This window comes from Schistocerca americana, chromosome 1 (genome assembly GCF_021461395.2).
Source record: "Schistocerca americana isolate TAMUIC-IGC-003095 chromosome 1, iqSchAmer2.1, whole genome shotgun sequence".
NCBI classification, from domain to species: domain Eukaryota; kingdom Metazoa; phylum Arthropoda; class Insecta; order Orthoptera; family Acrididae; genus Schistocerca; species Schistocerca americana.
The window spans coordinates 835,104,832-835,127,502 of record NC_060119.1 but is presented as its reverse complement, the minus strand read 5'-3'; the positions used below and the strand labels follow the sequence as shown (position 1 = coordinate 835,127,502).

Genomic DNA, 22,671 nt, shown 5'->3' with positions numbered 1-22,671 from the left:
TACTGAAAAGAAGTTTCTCATAGTGATTTATATGTATCTGATTCACTCAAAGAAGTACTGAATGTCAAGAAGTTCCATTTTAATGATGAGGGTATACCTGACTGAGCCTGAGCGGTTGTGCAGATTTCTTTTCTATAGGAATTCTGTCACTTTTGTAAGATTTAGTGCATTTGCATTGAGTGTGGTGGAGATTATGATGAACAGTGGGAGATACAGTTTTGTGCAATGTGTGCACAATAAATAATTATTTTTAAAACATTTCTTGCTTTCATTTGAGTCATACTTGTCCAGCTGAGCACACTGCTGCATAAGCAAGAACCTGCTTTCATAAATCACTGTATGAAAAATAATGAAAAATCAAAATTATATCTGCAACCAAAATATCAATCCAGTTACAGTGATCTGATGAGAAGGAAGCTTCAAACAAGATAATATCACAATAAGCAGTATGTTTGTCAGTAATGGATTGTTTGTAACTAAAATAAACTCAAATAATACCTTATTTTGAGGTTCAACAGTTCTTGCTGGTCTTATACTTGACTGAGCTAAAAGGTCTGTAGCTATATCTGAATCAATTGCTCATGTACATATTCTTCACACTGCTGATGAAGATCATCATCAAGCGGTGATGATCATGTCAGATTCTATTTTGAATTTGCAGCCGAGTTAATCCTTCTTCTAACTATAACATATCGTAGATCCCTCCAACAAAAAACCATGCCCAGTTCTTGGAGAAAGGCACATGTCACACCCATCAACAATAAGGGTAGTAGAAGTGATCCACCAAACTACTGTCCAATATCCTTGACATCGATTTGTTGTAGAATCTTAGAACATATTCTCAGCTCAAACATGATGTAGAATCATCAACAGAATGACCTCCTCAATGCCAACCAGCGCGGATTTTGAAAACATTTGCACTTTTCTCACATGAGGTACTGAAAGCTTTGGTTCAAGGCAATCAGGTAGATGCTGTATTTCTTGATTTCTGAAAAGCATTTGACTCAGTACCACACATATGCTTATTGTCAAAAGAATGATTACATGGGGTATAGAGTGAAATTTGTGAATGGATTGGGGACTTTTGGTAGGGAGGATGCAGCATGTTATCTTGGATGGAGATACTTGGTCGAATGTAGAAGTAACTTTGGGTATGCCCCAGGGGAGTGTGCTGGGACACTTGCTGTTCATGTTGTATATTAATGACCCTGTAGACAAAATTAATAAAATCAGGCTTTTTGCAGATGACACAGTTATCTATAATGAACCTGAAAGAATCTGCATAAATATTCAGTCAGATTTCGATAAGGTTTCAAAGTAGTGCAGATATGGAAACCTTACTTTAAATGTTCAGAAATGTACAACTTTGCACTTCACAGAATGAAGAAATGTAGTATCCTATGACTATAATATCAATGAGTCACTGTTGGAATCGGCCAAATCATACAGATACGTGGGTGTAACACTTTGTAGGGATATGAAATGGAATGATTACATAGGCTCAGTCATGGATAAAGTAGGTAGGATACTTTGGTTTATTGGTAGACTACTGGGGAAGTGTAGTCAATCTACAAATGAAAGTGCTTATAAATCACTCATGCAACTGGTTCTAGAATACTGCTCAAATGTGTGGGACCCACACCACGTAGGACTAACAGGGGATATTGAATGCATACAGAGAAGAGCAGCACAGATGGTCACAGGTTTGTTTAACCCATGGGATAGCGTCACAAAGATACCAAAGGAACTGAACTGGAAGTCTCCTGAAGATAGACATAAACTATCTCGACTCTACGCATACACTACAACCCCCTGTGTAATGCTCACATAGATATTGTGAGGATAAGATTAGAATAATTACAGCACACACAGATGCATTCATACAAATTGTTCTTCCCATCCTCTATAAGTGAATGGAACAGAAAGAAACCCCAATAACTGGTACAATGGGACGTGTGCTCTGTCATGCAGCTCACAGTGGTTTGCAGAGAATGGATGTAGATGTAGATGTGCAGAGCAAGGTGCATGCAGCTGCAAGGACTTTTGCTAATGAAATTAAGACCAACAATGACACAGAGTAATTTAGCACAACTGACAGAAAAATTAAGTTCCCTTTTTTTTACCAAATGGACAGAATAACACAGTGAGACAGTGGCACATTATTTAATACTCTCTCAGTACCACTCAGTACTATTATTTGCCATATTATATCATTCTGTGGTTGTTCTGAAGATATGATAGTACATGTGCAGTTGCTGAATTTCTTATCAGAATCAAGCCTAATGTTTGCAAAGCACATAACTGCATGCACAGAAGCAATAAAACTATGAATATTTCCTATTTGAAGTGAGTACTGTTTTACTCACAATCAGTGGTTACAGTTCTTTTTTGAAAGCTACTGACACTGTTGAGAGATGATGTACAGAAAGTGTTAGTACACTATACGCAGAGGTAATATTGTTTCTGGTTGTAACTGTTAAGCACTAACAATTATAATTTCATAATTTCCTTGTGCATTGTCACACACCATGCCTCTTTCTTGACTTCCAAAAATATGACAAAGGGCTGTTCACTTTGCTTCAGTCTGGTCGTGATTGCCTCTCTGTGCTATTCTATTCTATCTCTCTTTCCAACTGGTTAGCATAAGAGCTTGCACAACAGCCTTGAGTAAAATTAATTGTTTGCTAATGAGTGACAAGATCAAAGAATTTAAATTTTCTATTACAGTCATCATTATCACCATCATCATCATCATATTAGTCTGGATAACCAGTTATGCCTTACTGTAGCTGTTTCATCTATCATAAATGTAAACAAAAATTATGCACAGATAATAAATGAAATCTGAAAAACCAGGACATAAAAAATTAAATTATTAGCAGAGAAAGTTTTGCAATATACTACTGTATTTCACAAAACAAAATCTTTAAACTCAGAATCTTGCAGAAAAAAGCACTGGACAAACCAACAGAAAGGGTAACTTTAGCTGTATAGAGCAGCACACTGATACAAACACATAATGAGAGTAGTGGTGGTGGTGGTGGTTCAGTTTTAAGAATATACTGGTTGGTTATAATTAAACTGATGGTGCTCCAAGTGCTGCAGTGTGGGCTGTACACATCTCAGGATGCTAAAATGTCTTATGTCCATTAGTCGGCGCACTCACGGATATGCTGAAAAAAATAATAATTTCACTTTCTGCCACCAAGTGAAAATATGATGTAAGCTGTGAGAAAGTGATGTGAGTGCATGAAAAGGGGAGGAAAGATAAAAAACATGATAATGGTGATTCTGGCATATTTATTAGCATATGGTCACAAGTTACAACATGTGTTCAAAATGGTCTCCAGACTCAGCTACATGGTGTATCCATAACACAGTATGGTAGATAGCTGTTCACAACATATCTGGTGTAACCACAGCGATATGTCATTTCATGCTACCCTTCAGATTAGTAACAGTCCAGATACACATGTTCATATAGTCCCATATCAGAAGTCACATGGATTTAGGTCAATCGTTATCCGAGGTTTCTTGATGCAAATCTTTCACCTGACAAGCGACATGTGGTGTCAGCATGTCTTGCATTAAAACAGTAGTGTGGACACAGTTGTGTTCTTGTGAAGCTGGAATCACGTGTTGCACTAAGAGGCCCTTATAACATGCAGATGTCACTGTACGTCTAACAGGCCCAACAGGTGTCATCTCCTTGAAGAAAAATGGACTGAGAATGATGGAGCTTGTGAAACCACAACACTCACTCAGTAACATAAATCTGAGTGCAGTGGATGTTCCTGCTCAACATATGGTGGAACAGAACCCAATATGCGACAGTTCTGCACATTCAAGGCACCATGCAGAGTAAAATGTGCCTCATCCATCCAAAGAATATTCCCCAGCCACATGTCATTCACTTCGATGTATGCCAAAGAATGAAGCAATGTAGCTTATCTTGGGGTTTCATTTGGTGCTCATTCTGAATCTTAGAGGGATCCCAGAGTAAAATGTGCCACAAGATTTTTTGAACTAATGACCAGGGGATAGAGAATTTCCATGACAAAGTTCAAGCACTGGCTGCAGAATTTGAGGCAGGTGCTGCACGGCTTGGTATAGCTACAGCAACTTCATCAACAACTGCTATGGGAATGAGCCACCTCCCTTTCCCTCCTGGGCCATCTCCCTCTCCCAGCCGTGCCACGTAGTACAGTCACTTCACAAAAGAAATCAACAAGCATCACCACCAAGTGACATCAAAACATGGAACATTTCACATTCTGACTGCTTACAATGTCGTAGTATCACCAGGAGGCAGAAAGTGGAATTATTGTTTTTTCCAGTATACTTTGTGAGCACACCAATTAATAACATATTTGCAATGTTTCAGCATCCTGCCCACACTGCAGCACTCGTAACACCGTCATTTAATTATAACTACCTGGTACAAGATAATGGCATGTTTCCTGGAATATAACAAATATCTTTTTCAGGTTATCAGTAACTGATGTCTTAAATTTTTTCTTTAATAATATTAATATTTTTAAGTTTCAAACTTACTTAATACACAATCTAGCATGACAGCACACTAAAGGATAAAGTTAAGCTGCTTCCTCTTGCAGTTGATCTGCTGTGTCTCATAATTTCCTACAATTTGTTGTAAAAATAAAGTAAAGGGTGTACAACTTTGCTTCTGCCGTTTGCTGATAGGTGGTGACAACGTTAAGTAGCGGTCGAAAGAAACAGATCGTAGACATCAGGCAGTTAGCTTGGACCTGGGTCAACATAACCGCATTCAAACATTAGTCGATTTGTGTCTGCATCATAAAGTTGTCCTTGATTGAAAATGTCATTTGTGAGAGGTGTTACTGTTTTGTTTCAATATGAAGAAAACAGCAGCCGAGTCTCATCAAATGCTCTCACGTACGTGTGGTAATGACGCTGTTAGTGAAAGAGCGTATCGTGAGTGGTTTCAAGGTTTCAAGAACGGTGATTTTAACGTTGCAGACCAGCATAGCGGTGGAAGAGAGAATGTTTTCGAAGATGCAGAATTGGAGACATTGCTGACTCGTGTCAAACGCAAGAAGAATTGGCACGATTAGTGGGAGTGACACAGCAAGCCATTTCAAAATGTCTCAAGGCTATGGGCATGATTCAGAAAGAAGGAACTTGGGTCCCGTGTGAGCTGAAACCAAGACATTGGACAGTGTTTATGTGTTTGTGAACAATTGATTCAGAATGCAAAAACAGAAGGGATTTCTGCATCGCCTTGTGACAGGGGACGAAAAATGGGTTCATTACAATAATTCTAAATGCAAAAAATCATGGGGATATCCCGGCCATGCTTCCATGTCGATGGCTAAACTGAATATTCACGGCTCCAAGATCATTCTCTGCATTTGAGGTGTTAAAACCAAGTGAAACAATAAGAGGTGCTCGTTATCAAATTCAATTAATGCATTTGAGCAGAGCATTAAAAGACAAATGGCGCAATACAGCGGGAGGTATGATAAAGTGATTTTGCAGCATGACAACCCTCAACCCCACGTTGCAAAACAGGTGAAAACGTACTTGGAAACATTAAAATGGGAAGTCCTACCCAACTGGCCGTATTCTCCAGACATTGCTCCCTCTGACTTTCACCTGTTTAGATCAATGGCGCATGGCCTGGCTGACCAACACTTCTGATCTCATGAAGAAGTCACAAATTGTATCGATTTGTGGATTGCTTCAAAAGATGAACAATTTTTTCGACACGGGATTCACACACTGCCCAAAAGATGGGAGAAAGTAGAGGCCAGCGATGGAAAATACTTTGAATGACACATGTGCAACTAATTTGTTTCATTAAAGCCTCAAATGTTGGGGAAAAAACGGCACAAGCAAAGTTGTACATCTTGTAATTCACAAGCAAGTTTTAGTATCACTGTTTTGTATGGCTGCTCTTTGAATATAATAAGAGAAGAGAAAAAATAACAAAAGAACATCAGAGTTTTGTGAACAGGTTTTGCTTAACTTTTCATACAAATAAAAATTCAAGAAAAACATTTGGAACTCTGATGGCATTAAGCCTACCTGAAGCCGGCACTGGTGGTGGTTTTCGAAGGTTAAGATCTTTGACAGAGGAAGTAGGTGATAGTGATGCAGTAGACCGCCGAGGTGATGTTAATGCAGGTGATGAGCCTCCGTTAGTTACTCCTGGTGTCTTATCCCCTCTCTCCTCTTCTACTTCCAGCAAGGGTTCACGGGTCAGTCGAGTCAACCGTGAGAACACACCTCGTTTGTTCTCGCATTGGAAGTAACGGACACCAGCTACAGAACCATCATTCTTTCCTGTGCATATAAAATGTGTCTGTAATTACGTTCTGTAATAAGACAGAAAATTTGCAGTTTACCATATGACGGATCTCATTTGCTTTCCCTTTTGTAACAGTTTCTACATGAAATTTTATATTATGGAACTGACATGCTGATAACAATGACAATGAATGTAAAAAGCACACATTGTCAGTAATTATTAACTATGGATATTACGTAGTTCAATTAGAAGAAGAAAAAGTCGCTCAAAATGATACATTGGCAAATTCAGTCATAATTCACATGTGGCATTGTGTCCTCTTCAACTTTGGAAAACTAAAATATTGCTCCACATTGTCACTTTATTTCAAATTTGTTTATAAAGTTAAACATACCAGTCAAAGTCATAAAGGTGAAGGATGTCATTTATGTATATAAAATATTGTTTTAAAGGAAATTATGTGTGAAGAAGTTTCCAGTACACAGAATCAATACAGAACTCAGTTCTCAGAATGTGAGGATATATGCAGTCTGGTGAAATGCCATCGAAACTCTAAACAAAAACTCTGTGATGTATCAGTTACTAATGTAGCTTAAAGGACATTATAAAAGGTTCACATTTAAAATAAATAATTAATTAATTTAAAAAAGCTCTTCAAAGGTATTACTGTGTTCCATTCTTTACATTAATTGGTGCAGAATAAACATACAAGTGAGATAGTGTTAAAAATTTTATAACTTACCAACTGGTTCATCAAGAACAATTCCTGCCCATTCTCCAGGAGCAAACTGTGTTTCACCGATATATGCAATCTGTCCAGGTTTTGTTCCGCCAACCCATATCCGATCACCAATAATGAAACTGTCAGTGTCTTCAGTCAGTACGATGCTAGCATCTTTAATTCAATGCAAGGAAATGAAAAATTACATTTTAAAAAAGTCACTTCTCATATAAATAAATATTAAAGATCAAAATTCACTGTTCAACTGAAATTTTTTGGCCATTGTACAATGTCTGTCAGAAGAGTTAAAGAATGTCTTTCAAGCACACACTTCAAGAAACCTGACAGATCAATAAAGATTTAAGGCACAGACTGACATTGGTCTTTATATTATCAGTACATTACTAATATACTCATATTATATTTTCCTAAAACCTAAATTTTTCTACCTACTACCATCACTAATATGATATATAATACAGATCACAAAAAAGGGGGAAAAAGAGGAAAAAACACATTGTGATAGAAAAGTTTTATAAAATCCAGTAATTACTTCTTAAAAACCTTAAAGCATGTAAAATCTGACATTCAATATTACTATAAATGTGGACTGAAATCCAGTAATTACTTCTAAAGAGCCTAAAGCATATAATATTTGTCAGACAGTATTCAACAAATAGAAGTAAGAAGTTATATCTTTCCCGTCATCAGATTTAAACCCTAACTTTCTTCTGTTAATTGAATTTCAAATAAATATACAAATCTGCAGTTCAAATTTATGGCAATGTGATAATCATAGATTAGAGGCGGCTTTTTCTTCTAGGCAAGTCATAGTCATACCAGTAAGTGAATAGTGGTATCATTATTATATTCTAAAGTAGCAACTTCTGAAAACAGTCTGTATTTGTGATTATATCCTGTATTAAACCACAATGTTCTTTGCAATTGTTTTAAATCTTGGTAAATTGCACAAATGCTGCAAGACAATGTTTTAAAAATTCTAAACACACATTTCACTCCAAGATTATTTTCCAATAACTACAGGTAAACTTCATTTTACCTTGTTTACTGGATACCACAGGAACAACCAAGACTGGTTTTTGTATCAGAAAATTATGAAAGTTTTACACTATGGATGTCTTGGTGAAAATAGTTAGTAGCCAAATGCCCCCAATGAGCATTGAAAAAATGTGCTTTTGGTTCGGTTGGTTGATTTGACCGCATAAAAGTAACATCTGGGCTGTAGCTGTACAACACTGTAACATTAATTCAGTGTTGTATGTTTCAGACTCAGATTGAACTAAGCAAAGAGACTAGGATGACTTTTATGTTTCTGAGAAAAACATTATGTAATACAGTTTATTTTCATGCATGGAAATGTTTCACTTGGATATTTTTGTAACACTTCTAAATGTAGGAAACGAGAAAGCAATATCCCACTATTTAGGGACCACCTCAGATTTCACTACTGTGATAAGATCTGAAACAGGGTTTATTTAGCTTCTTGAAACCAAATGAGAAGCTGGGTAAGCAAAATATGCAGAAAATTTGACATGAAAGCTGCTGAAGTGGTATCAAACGGAAATGCTGGGACACACATGACATTCATAACAAGGAAAAAGTAAAACTACTGAATATTTTCTCTATATTATTTCCTTGTACCTATGCAGCAAATTTAAAATTCTTTATATTATTAAGAGAGACTAATTATTATCTGATTTGCAGCTGTGTCACTGGTATAAAATATATGACCACCAACTTCTGTATTATTTGTATTACAACATGACATGTAAGACCTATTTTATGAGTCAGTACTTGACCCCACTAGTAATTAAAGCACACATTACAAAAATACATACCTGATGAACGTCTGATGCCTGCTTCACTGAGCCTGCGCACATCAATGTGACACTCCGCAGAGGAAGAGACTGGTGCGTCTAGCAAGTAACATGCAACACAACTGATAACAAAGCACAAGCAGACACACAGCCCAGAAGGTAACCAGATAAAAGCAGAGGCATGCTGAGTCCCAACACAGATAATACAGTGATCAAAAGCTTTTACTAAGTGAAATATATTTGCTTACACACAGGTCAAAACACTGTAACAAATAACAAATAAATAGCAGAAGAAAAATGATACTTGAGCACACTGCTCTTTGTGAAGTATTCCATGCAACTTCTGGAATAACATTTAATCCCACATTATAGTATTTCATTCAGTTCTCATTCACAACTGAACTCTTTTGGGTGTTTCTCTTCAAATAATGTAGCATTCACTGCTTTGAGATTATAGATATTCAATAACAATAAATGAGAATGCATGCTATCAATAACGTATGTAGAACAGTCTACTGGAAACAACTTCAAAGATAAATGTTTGCTTATCATTTCACACATATATTATTATACAAGAAACTATGAAAGTATAGGCATGAACTGGAAGAAGGCAGAACCAATAACAACCTACAGATGTAGTTGCAAGCACTATTTTCAATTTCATCCTTAGCTTTCATATTCAGTGAGATGTATTGATATAGAATCAGTGTAAACATGATTAAACAGCACATAAAGTGAGAAGAGGTAAAGCAATTAGAAATTATATGAATGATAAAGGAATGGGTATAGAGATGAACAGAGAACAGGCCCACTGCTCAATGAACTCTTTTCAGTGTCACACTTCAAACTTAGTACTCTCATCCATTTGTAACCCCCAAGATCACAGGTGAGAATAACATACTGTAAACAGTAACCCAAATATAGGTCACACCATGTACAGAGAGAATTACAGTGAAGTGTAATAAAGTATTAAGGATTATCAGGCACATACTTCTCAACTAAAATACAGGACTCCTTTTCGAATATGAAAAAAAGATGTGCAACTTCGTTGAAAACTGAAATATTCTTGTGTGCAAAAGAATAGCACAATATCAGAAAATTGCATCAGCTGATGACAAAAATGAAGTGATAACAAAATGAAATAAATATTATGAAAGCCATTTCCTCTGTCCCATTAAGAAATTTATTGATGATGACTGGGAGTACAAAAGTTCAAAACTTTTGAATATCAGAGCCAAAGTGCCAAGCAAAGCATAGACAGTATGTATTATCTCAATGTTTCAGTAACTGAAAGACACAGAGATGTTACTAAATGTTGTTGCACCACAGAAATTTTAAAATTCCACATTATATACATGAGAATGCAAAAAACCTAAACTGGAGGCTAAGAACATGTGCAGAGAGCAGAACAAGTCAAAATCACAATGCCTCATGGATAAATGAGTTCAGTAGCTGGTATGTGGATATCATTTCTTTTCACAAATAGCACAGGCAATATGGAAAGAAATCACACTTGCAAGTACCATTACACCTACTTTATAAGATACTGCACTACACGCATACTAGCACTTAGATCACAAGCAACAGCAAGACATTCATGACACTAAAATTGTGAAATAAATCACAACATTGCAGAAAATAAAGTGCAAGCAACATTATTACCAAAAAGCCCATACACTCACAAGAAAGTACACAGTCCTTAGGATCTCCTTACTCTGTGATTCCATATCCATTGTCAACCACTTATTACAGTCTCACTTTTGACACACGCAACAGGCACACACATGCTGGCACTGTATTCTATGGCTCATACTGGTGAAGCTCTCAAAGCTAAAGTTCTATTTCCTATACAAATTGCTTCAAACCCTTACTCGTGAAATTGCATGCTACTTACATTTGCCAGAAGAGTTATAACACTAATGTAATATTCAAAACAAAAAAGTCTATTCATAAAAGGTGCAATTCAGAGAGTGAAGTACTAATGTACAAGTTGTATGCAAATGTACTGCCTGACAAAAAATGTGAAACATATGGTCGGATGTCACTGTAATTTTGTATACATACACAACATTGTTGAATATCTAAGCGATTAGAGTGACAGGTACAACGGCAACCAGAGTGCATTAGTATTGTTCATGTTTAGTGCTGGTACCAGGCTTGAAAGGGCTGTGACAGCATCAGATGTTGAGTGATCACTGTGAAGGTCACAGGAAAGTCATTTACTCTTGAGATAGTGTTAACAGAACCTCACAGAGTTTGAAAAGGACCTATTTTTATAATGTAATAATATTGATTACAGTGGCAACCTGAGTTGAAGTCCTCTTGTTTCAATGTTTTGGAGGCACACGGCTGAGTTACTCTTGACGTCAAGGTCTGGGGAGCCATCAAGTATGACTTCAGTTTCCAGGTGATAGCAATTGAGGGAACTCTGACAGCACAAATGTATGTCATGGGCAAACTGCATCCTCACATGTTACCTCTCATGTGTTAGTATTGTGGTGTCAATTTTCAACCGAATAATGCTTGTTCGCACATGCCACATGTCTCTATGAACTGTCTGTGTGCTGCTGAGTTATTTTAATGCCCTGCAAGGTCCCCTGATCTGTCTCCAATACAAAATGTACAGACCTGCTCAGACATCAACTCTCTCCCACAGTCCGTATCCAGGGTATCAAGGAACAGTTACAACAGTTGTGAACCAGCTTGTCTCAGAAGAGGATACAGTGGCTTTATGACACACTTCCCAACAGTGCAAGCATCCAGACCAGAGGGTGTGTAACATCATACTGATAAATGGGATCATACTGTCAAATTCTTTGTAAATCTGATTCGATATTGTTTTCACTGAAATAATATCACATACCCTCTCAACTCATGAAGTTTCTCCATTTACTCCTCCCCTTCTGGATGCTTCACTTTTTTGTCAGGCAGTGTAAAGTAAGTAAAGTAAGGCAAAGTAATATACAAGCCACTGTGGGGTCTATAAGACCCCACAGTGGCTTGTATATTACTTTGCAAATGGGCAAAAATTACATGACATAAGTGGAGAAGGAATTTCCATATACCAATATGAATCATCTCTGGTACCCATATTGGCTACTTCCAAATCACAAATATTTTATAAATAAATATTATTAAATACCTTTTTAATGGGCAGCATGCCAGTCTTCACTTTTAATACTAGGCATTTCAGATCCATCTTTATCAGGCATTAAGAGTCATTCATGTTTTCCACACTGAGCAAGGTAGAGTAGTGGATAAGATATTGGGCTCTTATTCTGCTTCAAGTGTTCTGTGGTTTGTCCAAAGCACTAGGACGGTTCCTTTGATACATGCGCAGTCAATTTAAATCCCCACCATTGCAGAACCTGAACTTGTGTTCTACCTCTAATGACTATTGTGGTAAACTGTTATGTTCATTTCCTTTTATCATTTTCTCCAAAGATTGCCAAGTACAGTCATTAATGATTTGCAACTTATGTAATGCACAGAGGTCTGGCTTTGCATGAATGTTGTTCATGTGTGAACACTCTACAATTTTTATTTATTTATTTGGTAGATGTAAAATGTAGATGTGTAGTGTGGAGAGAAAGAAATGATGGGAAAATATTGACCTAGGGTAGATATACATACCAGTCAGTCTCTTCCTTGGTACGTCATCACTGACTTTTCTTGGCTGCACAGAAGGGTCCGAACTGCCATCTGGAGACAAGCAATAGCCATGCAACATTCCAAGCAAGTAACAGGGAATCTCACACAAAAACTTATTTTCAAAAAGCACTCAGCATTCAAAATTGGTTAAAGTAAATAAAGAACACTGTAACACTTTACTCACAAAACATCAGAAATAACAAGGATTAAAAGCCTCAGTTTGTGACTTTCAAGCTACAGCTTTCAACATGAGAGCTGCAAAAATTTTCAACAGTTTGTTTTCATAATGCAACTGATCTCAAAAGAATAACAACTTGTACTTCAATTATTCTATGGATCTGTTGTCTGGAAGGAATATTTGCTATGTTATAGAATTCCACATCTTACCTAAAGTCTGTAAAATTAGTTGAAATCATGTTAATTTTCTTCTCTTTAAATCATTTCAAAATATGTTGGCACCTTTAATGTCTTCAAAAGAAGAAAATAAAACATTTGCTTACACTAGCTATCTATAAAGAAATTTAATAGACAGACAACCATCACGAAAATTTCATTATTTTCACTAAAAAGCTACATTTATGGTGTTTATAATTTGTAACAGTAGTGTGACTGTGTCGCTGTTTCCAGTAATAAACCTAATGATCATAGTATAGACATGGTTCTCAAAATGCCTATTTTCGATAACATAGCAAAACAGCAATATAACAATATTATGAGAAAGAAAGTTGCCACTCACCATATAGCGGAGGTGCTGAGTTGCAGATAGGCACAACAAAAAGATTTTCACACTTAAAACTTTTGGCCAATGGCCTTTGTCAACAGTTCAGTTGCCTGAGACAGCAGTTGTGTGTGCGAGTTGCATTTGCGTGAGTGTGTGTGCGCATATATGTGTATTGACAAAGGCCATTGGACGAAAGCTTTAAGTGTGAAAATCTTTTTGTTGTGCCTATCTGCGACTCAGCATCTCTGCTATATAGTGAGTGGCAACTTTCCTTCTCATAATATTGTTACATTCCATCCCGGATTTTTTTATTGTTTGACTTTTGCAAAACAGCAATATGTTTTGTCTGAACAGGTAACTAACAAAAATGAAAAGGGTGATTAACAACTCTGTGATTCTACATGTGGGAAATATTTCAAAACACTGAAATCACCCAACAATGTTACAGGGCAAATAATTTATATTATTAGTGGTTTCATTTGAGAACAATAGTTTCACTTTGAAGCCCTAGTCTGTGGTTAAATTATTCTCCACCATACCTTTTTCCCTAGCTACAGGATACCCTCCATAAGAGAGCTATTGCCAGAGAGGGTTTGTGTCGCGCCATGAGGTATGCTTGCATTGCTCACATGGTACGAGCATTATTTATGGCATTTGAAGATTGGGGTTCATGTCTTTTTCTCACAATCCCTATGGAGGCAATATGTAGGGGTTTGCAATATATTCCTAGAATCATCATTTAAATGCGGTTCTTGGAACTTTGTTAGTAAGTTTCTTGTGATAGTTTCTGTCTGTCTTCAAGAGTCTGCCAGTTCAGTTCTTCCACCATCTCTATGACACTCTCCTGCAGAACAAACAAACCTGTGACCATTCGCACTGCCCTTCTCCATATACATTCAAAATCTCTTGCCAGTCCCATTTCGTAAGAGTCCCACATACTTGAGTAATATTCTAGGATGAGTTACAAAAGTGGTTTAGGAGCATTTTCCTTTGAAGACTTAGTGCATTTCCCTAGTATCCTACCAATTAACCAAACTCTGCTATCTGCTCTACCCATGAATGAGCCTATGTGCTTGTTCCATTTCATGTCCCTACTAAGTGTTACACCCACGTATTTGTGCGAGTTTACAGGTTCCAACTGTGACTCACTGACATTATATTCATAGGATACTATGTATTTTGTTGATGAGAATTATCATTCAATTCGACACAAGTTTTTCACAGAAACCTGTTATTCCTTCAAACACTATTTCATATCCAAGCACAGCCTCATAGTGACTATTGAAGACGTGTAACATTTTGACGGAACAAAATTCCATTTTATTAATTACATATCATCCATTTAGAATATGTTCTTTACGTAGCCACTAATTTGTAGCAACTGGTAAAACTGTAGATTTGTGGTAAGGATTCAGTTATTATTGTTCTTCATAGTGGCTACACATGGGTTAAAAAAGACCGTCCTTTATTAAAATTTGTGCAGTTATTATTTACATATTTAATCATATTCCTGCTGCAAGCCAAATAGTGGAGAATAAGAGGGCAGCCATAAATATATCTCACAGAGAACATGTCATGAGCTGGTGAAGAGCAATTAACAAGCACTACATCAACACCTTCCAGATGGAACCTTGGGCTGATTTCAGTTCCCTTTACCCCCTCACTCAAAGCTGAAAGAATTTTTCAAGTTCCTCCACCCCATATATTTTTAATGTACGTAAAATTATGTTTCACTAAGGATTTGTGTTCCTAAACAGTAATTTATACGAGATAAACAGATGAAATGAGATTTTATTAGAAATCGTAATATGGTGAGATTAATACAAATGACGTATTTCCACACAGGCTTATTGTTTGTAAATACAGTTAATGCCAGTAAGAAAAGTAGCCTATACAAATCAACTGCGTGTTTAAACACCTGAGTGAAACAGAACTCTTAGCATCATTTTGTGAATCCAATGCCAATTCCAAACTGACATTCTGTACGATGACACATGTATGGCAGTAACTCCAACACTATTTTTCTCCATTTTAATCCATGGCAAGGCCAGGTATGTATTCTGAATCTCAAAGCTGGTGGGCTGTCTTGAGTTACAACCTAAGCTCTTCCAGCTCATTGTCTGCGTTACTATTATACTGCCTATGATCTTTCAGTAGGTCAAGACGCGCCCACCTCCACCCCTCTACCATTGCTCTCCCGCGAAGCTACGAAGGTCGCAAAAGCGGATCTTAAAAGGTGAACGTGAATGACTCATGACGACAAATCCGAATTGTTCAGTCGAAAAGGTCGTGAACACAAACAGTGTGTAGCATCTCAGACTGCGTCTTCCTCGAGGAATGTCCTCAGAAAGCTGTATTTTTTATGACATGTGTCTGTTCTCAGTGATGTGTTTAGAGGTAGGACAATTTGACTACCGGCCGTCGTGACCGTGCGGTTCTAGACGCTTCAGTCCGGAACCGCGCTGCTGCTACGGTCGCAGGTTCGAATCCTGCCTCGGGCATGGATGTGTGTGATATCCTTAGGTTAGTTAGGTTTAAGTAGTTCTAAGTTTAGGGGACTGATGAACTCAGATGTTAAGTCCCATAGTGCTTAGAGCCATTTGAACAATTTGACTAAGGACATTGAGTTTTTTTTAACTTCCGGTTTTAAAGAAGATAGCTTAAAAAGACGGGTTAAATGTTTATTTTCTTATTCATAGTAGCAGTTGATGGACGCCACGATTGTGGTGTAGTATTGATAATTCTAGAAGAAATGGCAATCCACAATTATTTCGTATCTGAAATATTTACTTGCCCAATAGCTATCTTTCAAACTCCACCAATTTCATCATCAATGAAAGTAAATTACAGCCTAAGGAACTTGCAGACCATCTCGAAAATCAAAGAAACTAGATTTTTTCTGTGGCTTTCGGACGCTGCTACGCCTGAGATGTGTGTATATCAATAGTTTTTCATATAAGGTACCTCAGTACGTCTGTTTTGCAAGACATTGAATTGAATTTCAGCAACGAGTTGCATGTTGTTTACGGTGTAGTAGTAATTTTCCCTATCGGACAGTAAAGCTGCCGACACTGGTGGACAAATATTTCATGGGAATAGAAAACATGACTACTGTTCTTTGCTAGGCCTACATCTATATCTACATTCATACTTCACAAACGACCAAACGATACATTGCAAAAAGTTGTAGAGTTGTCTTCCATGTAAGTATTTAGAACCTGTCTATTGCTTAATTACCCTGAACTTCAATAGTGAACTACGTATTTTGATGTCGACTACTAGTGTTTGATTTTTCTTGTAACTATCGTTATTTATTTGGTAAAATCTCACTGCTTACTGTGCCATATTTATCAACGAGCGTTGGTCTCAAAATAGGAGTCCTGCATTGTTATCCCGCACAAGGGGTTCCACTGCCTTCGATCTACTTGTTAATCAAGCATCAAATCTGTTTCTTCTATTGTCTTAGGCCTACAATCCGTCTGGCAGAAAGACATATACTCTTTCTTAGTGTTTTGGTTGTGCCCGGCGAGCATTTTTAAATTTCGCAAAATGTCCAGCATTTTATACTACAGTAGATACATTTAAAACTATATTTAAAATGTGTTAACTGATTTTTGTTAGTTTTACTGAATTTATATAAAAATTGTGTAAGTTCTTCCCCTGCAAAATGCCTGCTTGTATTAAATATTTCTCCTGTCTTTTAGGGCTAAGAAATGAAAGAGGAAGCCGCCTTGTAGAATTTTGCACAGAGCATAACTTAATCATAGCTAACGCTTGGTTCAAGAATCATGAAAGAAGATTGTATACATGGAAGAACCCTGGAGATACTAGAAGGTTTTAGATAGATTATATAATGGTAAGACAGAGATTTAGGAACCAGGTTTTAAATTGTAAGACATTTCCAGTGGCAGATGTCGACTCTGACCACAATTTATTGGTTATGAACTGTAGATTAAAACTGAAGAAACTGCAAAAAGGTGGGAATTTAAGGAGATGGGACCTGGACAAACTGAAAGAACCAGAGGTTGTACAGTTTCAGGGAGAGCATAAGGGAACAATTGACAGGAATGGGGGAAACAAATACAGTAGAAGAAGAATGGGTAGCTTTGAGGGATGAAATAGTGAAGGCAGCAGAGGTTCAAGTAGGTAAAAAGACGTGGGCTAGTAGAAATTCTTGGGTAACAGAAGATATATTGAATTTAATTGATGAAAGGAGAAAACACAAAAATGCAGTAAATGAAGCAGGCAAAAAGAAATACAAACGTCTCAAAAATGAGATCAACAGGAAGTGCAAAAGGGCTAAGCAGGGATGGCTAGACGACAAATCTAAGGCTGTAGAGGCTTATCTCACTAGGGGTAGTACAGATACTGCCTACAGGAAAATTAAAGAGACCTTTGGAGAAAAGAGAACCACTTGCATGAACATCAAGAGCTCAGATGGAAACCCAGTTCTAAGTAAAGAAGGGAAAGCAGAAAGGTGGAAGGAGTATATAGAGTATAGAGTATACAGGGGCGATGTTCTTGAGAACAATATTATGGAAATGGAAGAGAATGTAGATGAAGATGAAATGGGAAATATGATACTGCATGAAGAGTTTGACAGAGCAGTGAAAGACCCTAGTCGAAACAAGGCCCCGGGAGTAGACAACATTCCATTAGAACTACTGACAGCCTTGGGAGAGCCAGTCCTGACAAAACTCTACCATCTGGTGAGCAAGATGTATGAGACAGGCGAAATTCCCTCAGACTTCAAGAAGAATATAATAATTTCAATCCCAAAGAAAGCAGGTGTTGACAGATGTGAAAATTACCAAACTACCAGTTTAATAAGTCACAGTTGCAAAATACTAACGCGAATTCTTTACAGACGAATGGAAAAGCTGGTAGAAGCCGATCTCGCGGAAGATCAGTTTGGATTCCGTAGAAATGTTGGAACACGTGAGGCAATACTGACCCTAAGACTTATCTTAGAAGAAAGATTAAGGAAAGGCAAACCTACGTTTCTAGCATTTGTAGACCTAGAGAAAGCTTTTGACAATGTTGACTGGAATACTGTATTTCAAATACTGAAGGTGGCAGGGGTAAAATACAGGGAGCGAAAGGCTATTTACAATTTGTACAGAAACCAGGTGGCAGTTATAAGAGTCGAAGGACATGAAAGGGAAGCAGTGGTTGGGAAGGGAGTGAGACAAGGTTGTAGCCTGTCCCCGATGCTATTCAATCTGTATATTGAGCAAGAAGTAAAGGAAACAAAAGAAAAGTTCCGAGTAGGCATTAAAATCCGTGGAGAGGAAATAAAAACTTTGAGGTTCGCCGATGACATTGTAATTCTGTCAGAGACAGCAGAGGGCTTGGAAGAGCAGTTGAACGAAATGGACAGTGTCTTGAAAGGAGGATATAAGATGAACATCAAAAAAAGCAAAACGAGGATAATGGAATGTAGTCGAATTAAATCGGGTGATGCTGAGGGCATTATATTAGGAAATGAGACGCTTAAAGTAGTAAATGAGTTTTGATATTTGGATATTTGGGGAGCAAAATAACTGATGATAGTCGCAGTAGAGAGGATGTAAAATGTAGACTGGGAATGGCAAGGGAAGCGTTTCTGAAGAAGAGAAATTTGTTAACATCGAGTATAGATTTAAGAGTCAGGAAGTCGTTTCTGAAAGTAATTGTATGGAGCGTAGCCATGTTTGGAAGTGAAACATGGACGATAAATAGTTTGGACAAGAAGAGAATAGAAGCTTTCGAAATGTGGTGCTACAGAAGAATGCTGAAGATTAGATGGGTAGATCACGTAACTAATGAGGAGGTATTGAATAGAATTGGGGAGAAGAGAAATTTGAGGCACAACTTGAATAGAAGAAGGGATCGGTTGGTAGGACATGTTCAGAGGCATCAAGGGATCACCAATTTAGTGTTGGAGGGCAGCGTGGAGGGTAAAAATCGTAGAGGGAGACCGAGAGATGAATACACTAAGCAGATTCCGAAGGATGTCGGTTGCTGTAGGTACTGGGAGATGAAGAAGCTTGTACAGGATACAGTAGCATGGAGAGCTGCATCAAACCAGTCTCAGGACTGAATACAACAACAACAACAACAACAATGTCTTTTAGGTCGTACTTTAAATTTTTTCCAACTGGTGACTCTATATGAGGACACGTTTGCCATTGTGAATGAAAACCTGAAAAGAACCCCCGAGCTGCACGTACTCATTCCACTCACGGGTCATTATAAACACCCCTTCACTCAATGACACACAGGAAGGATTTAGAATTTAGAGCAGGATTTTGGTGATCAGACATGGAGCGACACCCCTCGAAACTCTGCCGCCCAAATTCTAGCGATCACACTTTCTTCCATTCAGTAGCCTGTTGAGGGACGTACAGTGAACATCTTTAATAATTCAAAAATTATTCTAGACAATAAACTGCGATTTTCAGTATACTTCATTGTTAAGGTTAATGCTATCAACTTGATAAGCGTATTTTTTTTAAGTGAATGGCTTACGGTGTCCATCCCCTTATGCTATGTCTAAATAGCAATGGAGGATTTCGAGAAAATATATGTGTGAAGTAATAATAGGCAAAGAAGTAAGTATTTTTCTGTACATTTAAAGCAGGAACAATTTTAATGACCAAGGTGTTGAAACAAAATATACTTTGTAAGCGGGATTGTGCTTTTTTATGTATGTTATTACATCATTCAGTGGCTTGCAATAACATGAGTTCGCATGTACGCTGTTTCGGCATACTTCGGCGTGAAATTTATAATGTTTCACGCGTAAGCGGCCTATTTGAGAAGAGTGCTTCATTACGAACAGTGACCTGCATTATACATGCGTACTCATGTTGTTGCAAGCCAATGAATGATATAATAACATACATAAAAAAGCATAATCCCGCTTTCAAAATATATTTTGTTTCGACACCTTGGTCATTAAAATTATCCCTGCTTATAAATTTACAGAAAAATACACACTTCTTTGCCTGTTATTACTTCCACATATATTTTCTCGAAGTCTCGAACCCTACATTGATATAGCTTCAAAACCACACTTGATTTGAAAATAGTTCTCTAGTTAGAGCACAGGCTGCGCAGTATATTGTATGTTCTATCGTGATATTCTCGTTTCAATAGCGCAAATTATTTTGCAGTTTTTTTAACAGCTTGCGAATTTCCAAGTTTTTCTTGAAATCAGACAGAATCCTTAAACAAAAACATAAAAGTTATTTTCCGCTCTTCGATGAAGGTTGCAGTTCAGCTAGCTTCTGTGAAAGAGGATCATTTTGTTTTAAGGATACCTTCAAAACAGTGACACTTCTTATGACTCAGACCGTTAACTTCTAAAAGTGTGAAGTATGCGTTTTCTCGCTTACGAAACAATAAATGTCTGATATCGAACACAGTGACAATTCTGTTTCACTAAATATGGCGTACCACCCGTAATACAGCACTGTATATGCGTACCAACCTACGGGATGATGTCAGCTTTATCGTGTAGAAACTTGGTTTTAAATTTCGTAACCGATATATTAATGGAAGAAATTAAATAAAGCCAGCAGCAGGGCCGAAATTCCATGCTTTTAAAGCATGGTAACATACGGTTTTGCGACGCTGTGACTGGTCTAGCGTGAGAACACCAAATTTCAGACATTAACCTCCTACCACGATCGGCTCCCACCATCCTAGAGGTATCGCATGAGTTTTATGGCTCTGAGCACTATGGGACTTAACATCTATGGTCATCAGCCCCCTAGAACTTAGAACTACTTAAACCTAACTAACCTAAGGACATCACACAACACCCAGTCATCACGAGGCAGAGAAAATCCCTGACCCCGCCGGGAATCGAACCTGGGAACCCGGGCGCATGAGTTTTATCACCGCACTATACGCTACGCTATAAAGAAAATCAGGTATCAGCTTGACTTGCGCTACAATCTGTTCATGTGGCTTTGTAGGGTAAACGTGATGTGTGTGTTTCATTCAAATGGGTAAAATGGAATATTGAGGCGCCATAAAATTCTTTGTTTGGGGGCGTGTTATTGCCTACGTAATCTTGTCCAAAGTTATTTCGATTTACAAGTAAACGAGTACTTTGATTTTCACAATTAGGAAAAGAGCGGCTGAGAGTCATCGTCATCATAATTATCCATCTGATAACCAAAGTGGTATTAAAACTGCTGCTATAGATTAGCACATGGAATGATATCGCACTATTAGTGATTAAAGGTGTATGAACGATCTGACGCCATGAACATATTGTACGCTGATTAAAAGCAAACGTAAAAGCGGATTGCTGAGAAACATTTGGACCATTTTAAAATGTGTATCAAACAATTCATGCCGAGAACGAAGCACTGGGTGGTGATCCTTGGTTCACGGGCCTATAAAGCGGAAAGTCTACTTCATCCGCCGGAAATGTTCTAGCCCGTTTTGTGTGATTCTCCTCATTTATTAGCTTTCAAAGGGTTGTCTAACACGCGACGAATACTACAGAGGTCTTCTAGGCACATGAGTGAAAAAGAAATACGTGAAAAGATGCTGGAATTGTCAATTTACATCAAGTGCCTGGCAGAAGGTTCGTCGAACCACATTTAGATTATTTTCTACCGCTCCGCTCCACTCCGAACAGCGCGCGGTAAAAAACAACACTTAAATCTCTCCTTGCAAGCTCTGATTTCTCTTATTTTATTACTTTATTATTTCTTCCTATGTAGGGGGCCATCAACAAACTATTTCCGCATTCGGAGGAGAAGGTCGGTGATAAAGACTTCGTGGAAAGATCCCGGCGCAAAGAAAAATGCAAAAAATAACGCTCTTATTTCAATGCTTGCCACCCCAACTCTCTTATCACATCCGCGACAGTCTTCTCCCATTTCGCGATAGTAAAAAAGGGGAAAAAAACAAAAAAAACTGTGGATGTTCTCCGTCAATCCTGTCTGATACAGACCTCATACTGCGCAACAATACTCAGAAGAGGACGGGCAAGTATAGTGTAGGCAGTCTCCTTGCGAACAATCTAAGAAAGGCTCCTTAAATTGTCTAGTAAGTCGTTTATTAGGTACAGCAGAGGGCCTATAACACTTCCTTGGGGAGCGCCAAATATTACATCTGTTTCATTCTACGACTTCCCGTCAGTTGCTACGAACTGTGACCCTTCTGACAGGAAATCACGAATTTAGCCACTCAACTGGCACGATTCTCCATAGGCACGCAATTTCGTTAGAAATCACTTGTGAGGAACGGTATCATAAGCCTTCTGGAAATCTATTCAGATCCACTGTCGACAGCACTCGATATTTTGTGTGAATAAAGAGCTAATAATAGTTGTTTTTCACAAGAACGATATTTTCTGAATCCGTGCTAACTATATGTCAATACAGTCTTTTCTTCGAGGTCATTCATAAAGTTCGAACATATTATATGTCCCAAAATCCTACTG

The 22,671-nt window shown here is 37.7% G+C and overlaps 1 protein-coding gene across 6 annotated transcripts in view; it reads right to left on the bottom strand.

The window, feature by feature from the left end:
* LOC124613104 (CAP-Gly domain-containing linker protein 1) overlaps window positions 1-22,671 on the bottom strand; it is a 551,251-nt gene that overhangs the window by 121,230 nt on the left and 407,350 nt on the right. For 3 of the 6 annotated variants that reach the window (XM_047141701.1, XM_047141712.1, XM_047141729.1), the window contains 4 exons: window positions 12,485-12,553; window positions 8,873-8,950; window positions 7,035-7,187; window positions 6,070-6,327 (listed from right to left, as the gene is read on the bottom strand). In XM_047141701.1, coding sequence (XP_046997657.1) covers window positions 6,070-6,327; window positions 7,035-7,187; window positions 8,873-8,950; window positions 12,485-12,553 — 558 coding nt within the window. The remainder of the gene's footprint in view (window positions 1-6,069; window positions 6,328-7,034; window positions 7,188-8,872; window positions 8,951-12,484; window positions 12,554-22,671) is intronic. The other 3 variants (XM_047141722.1, XM_047141745.1, XM_047141737.1) reach the window with 2 other exon arrangements.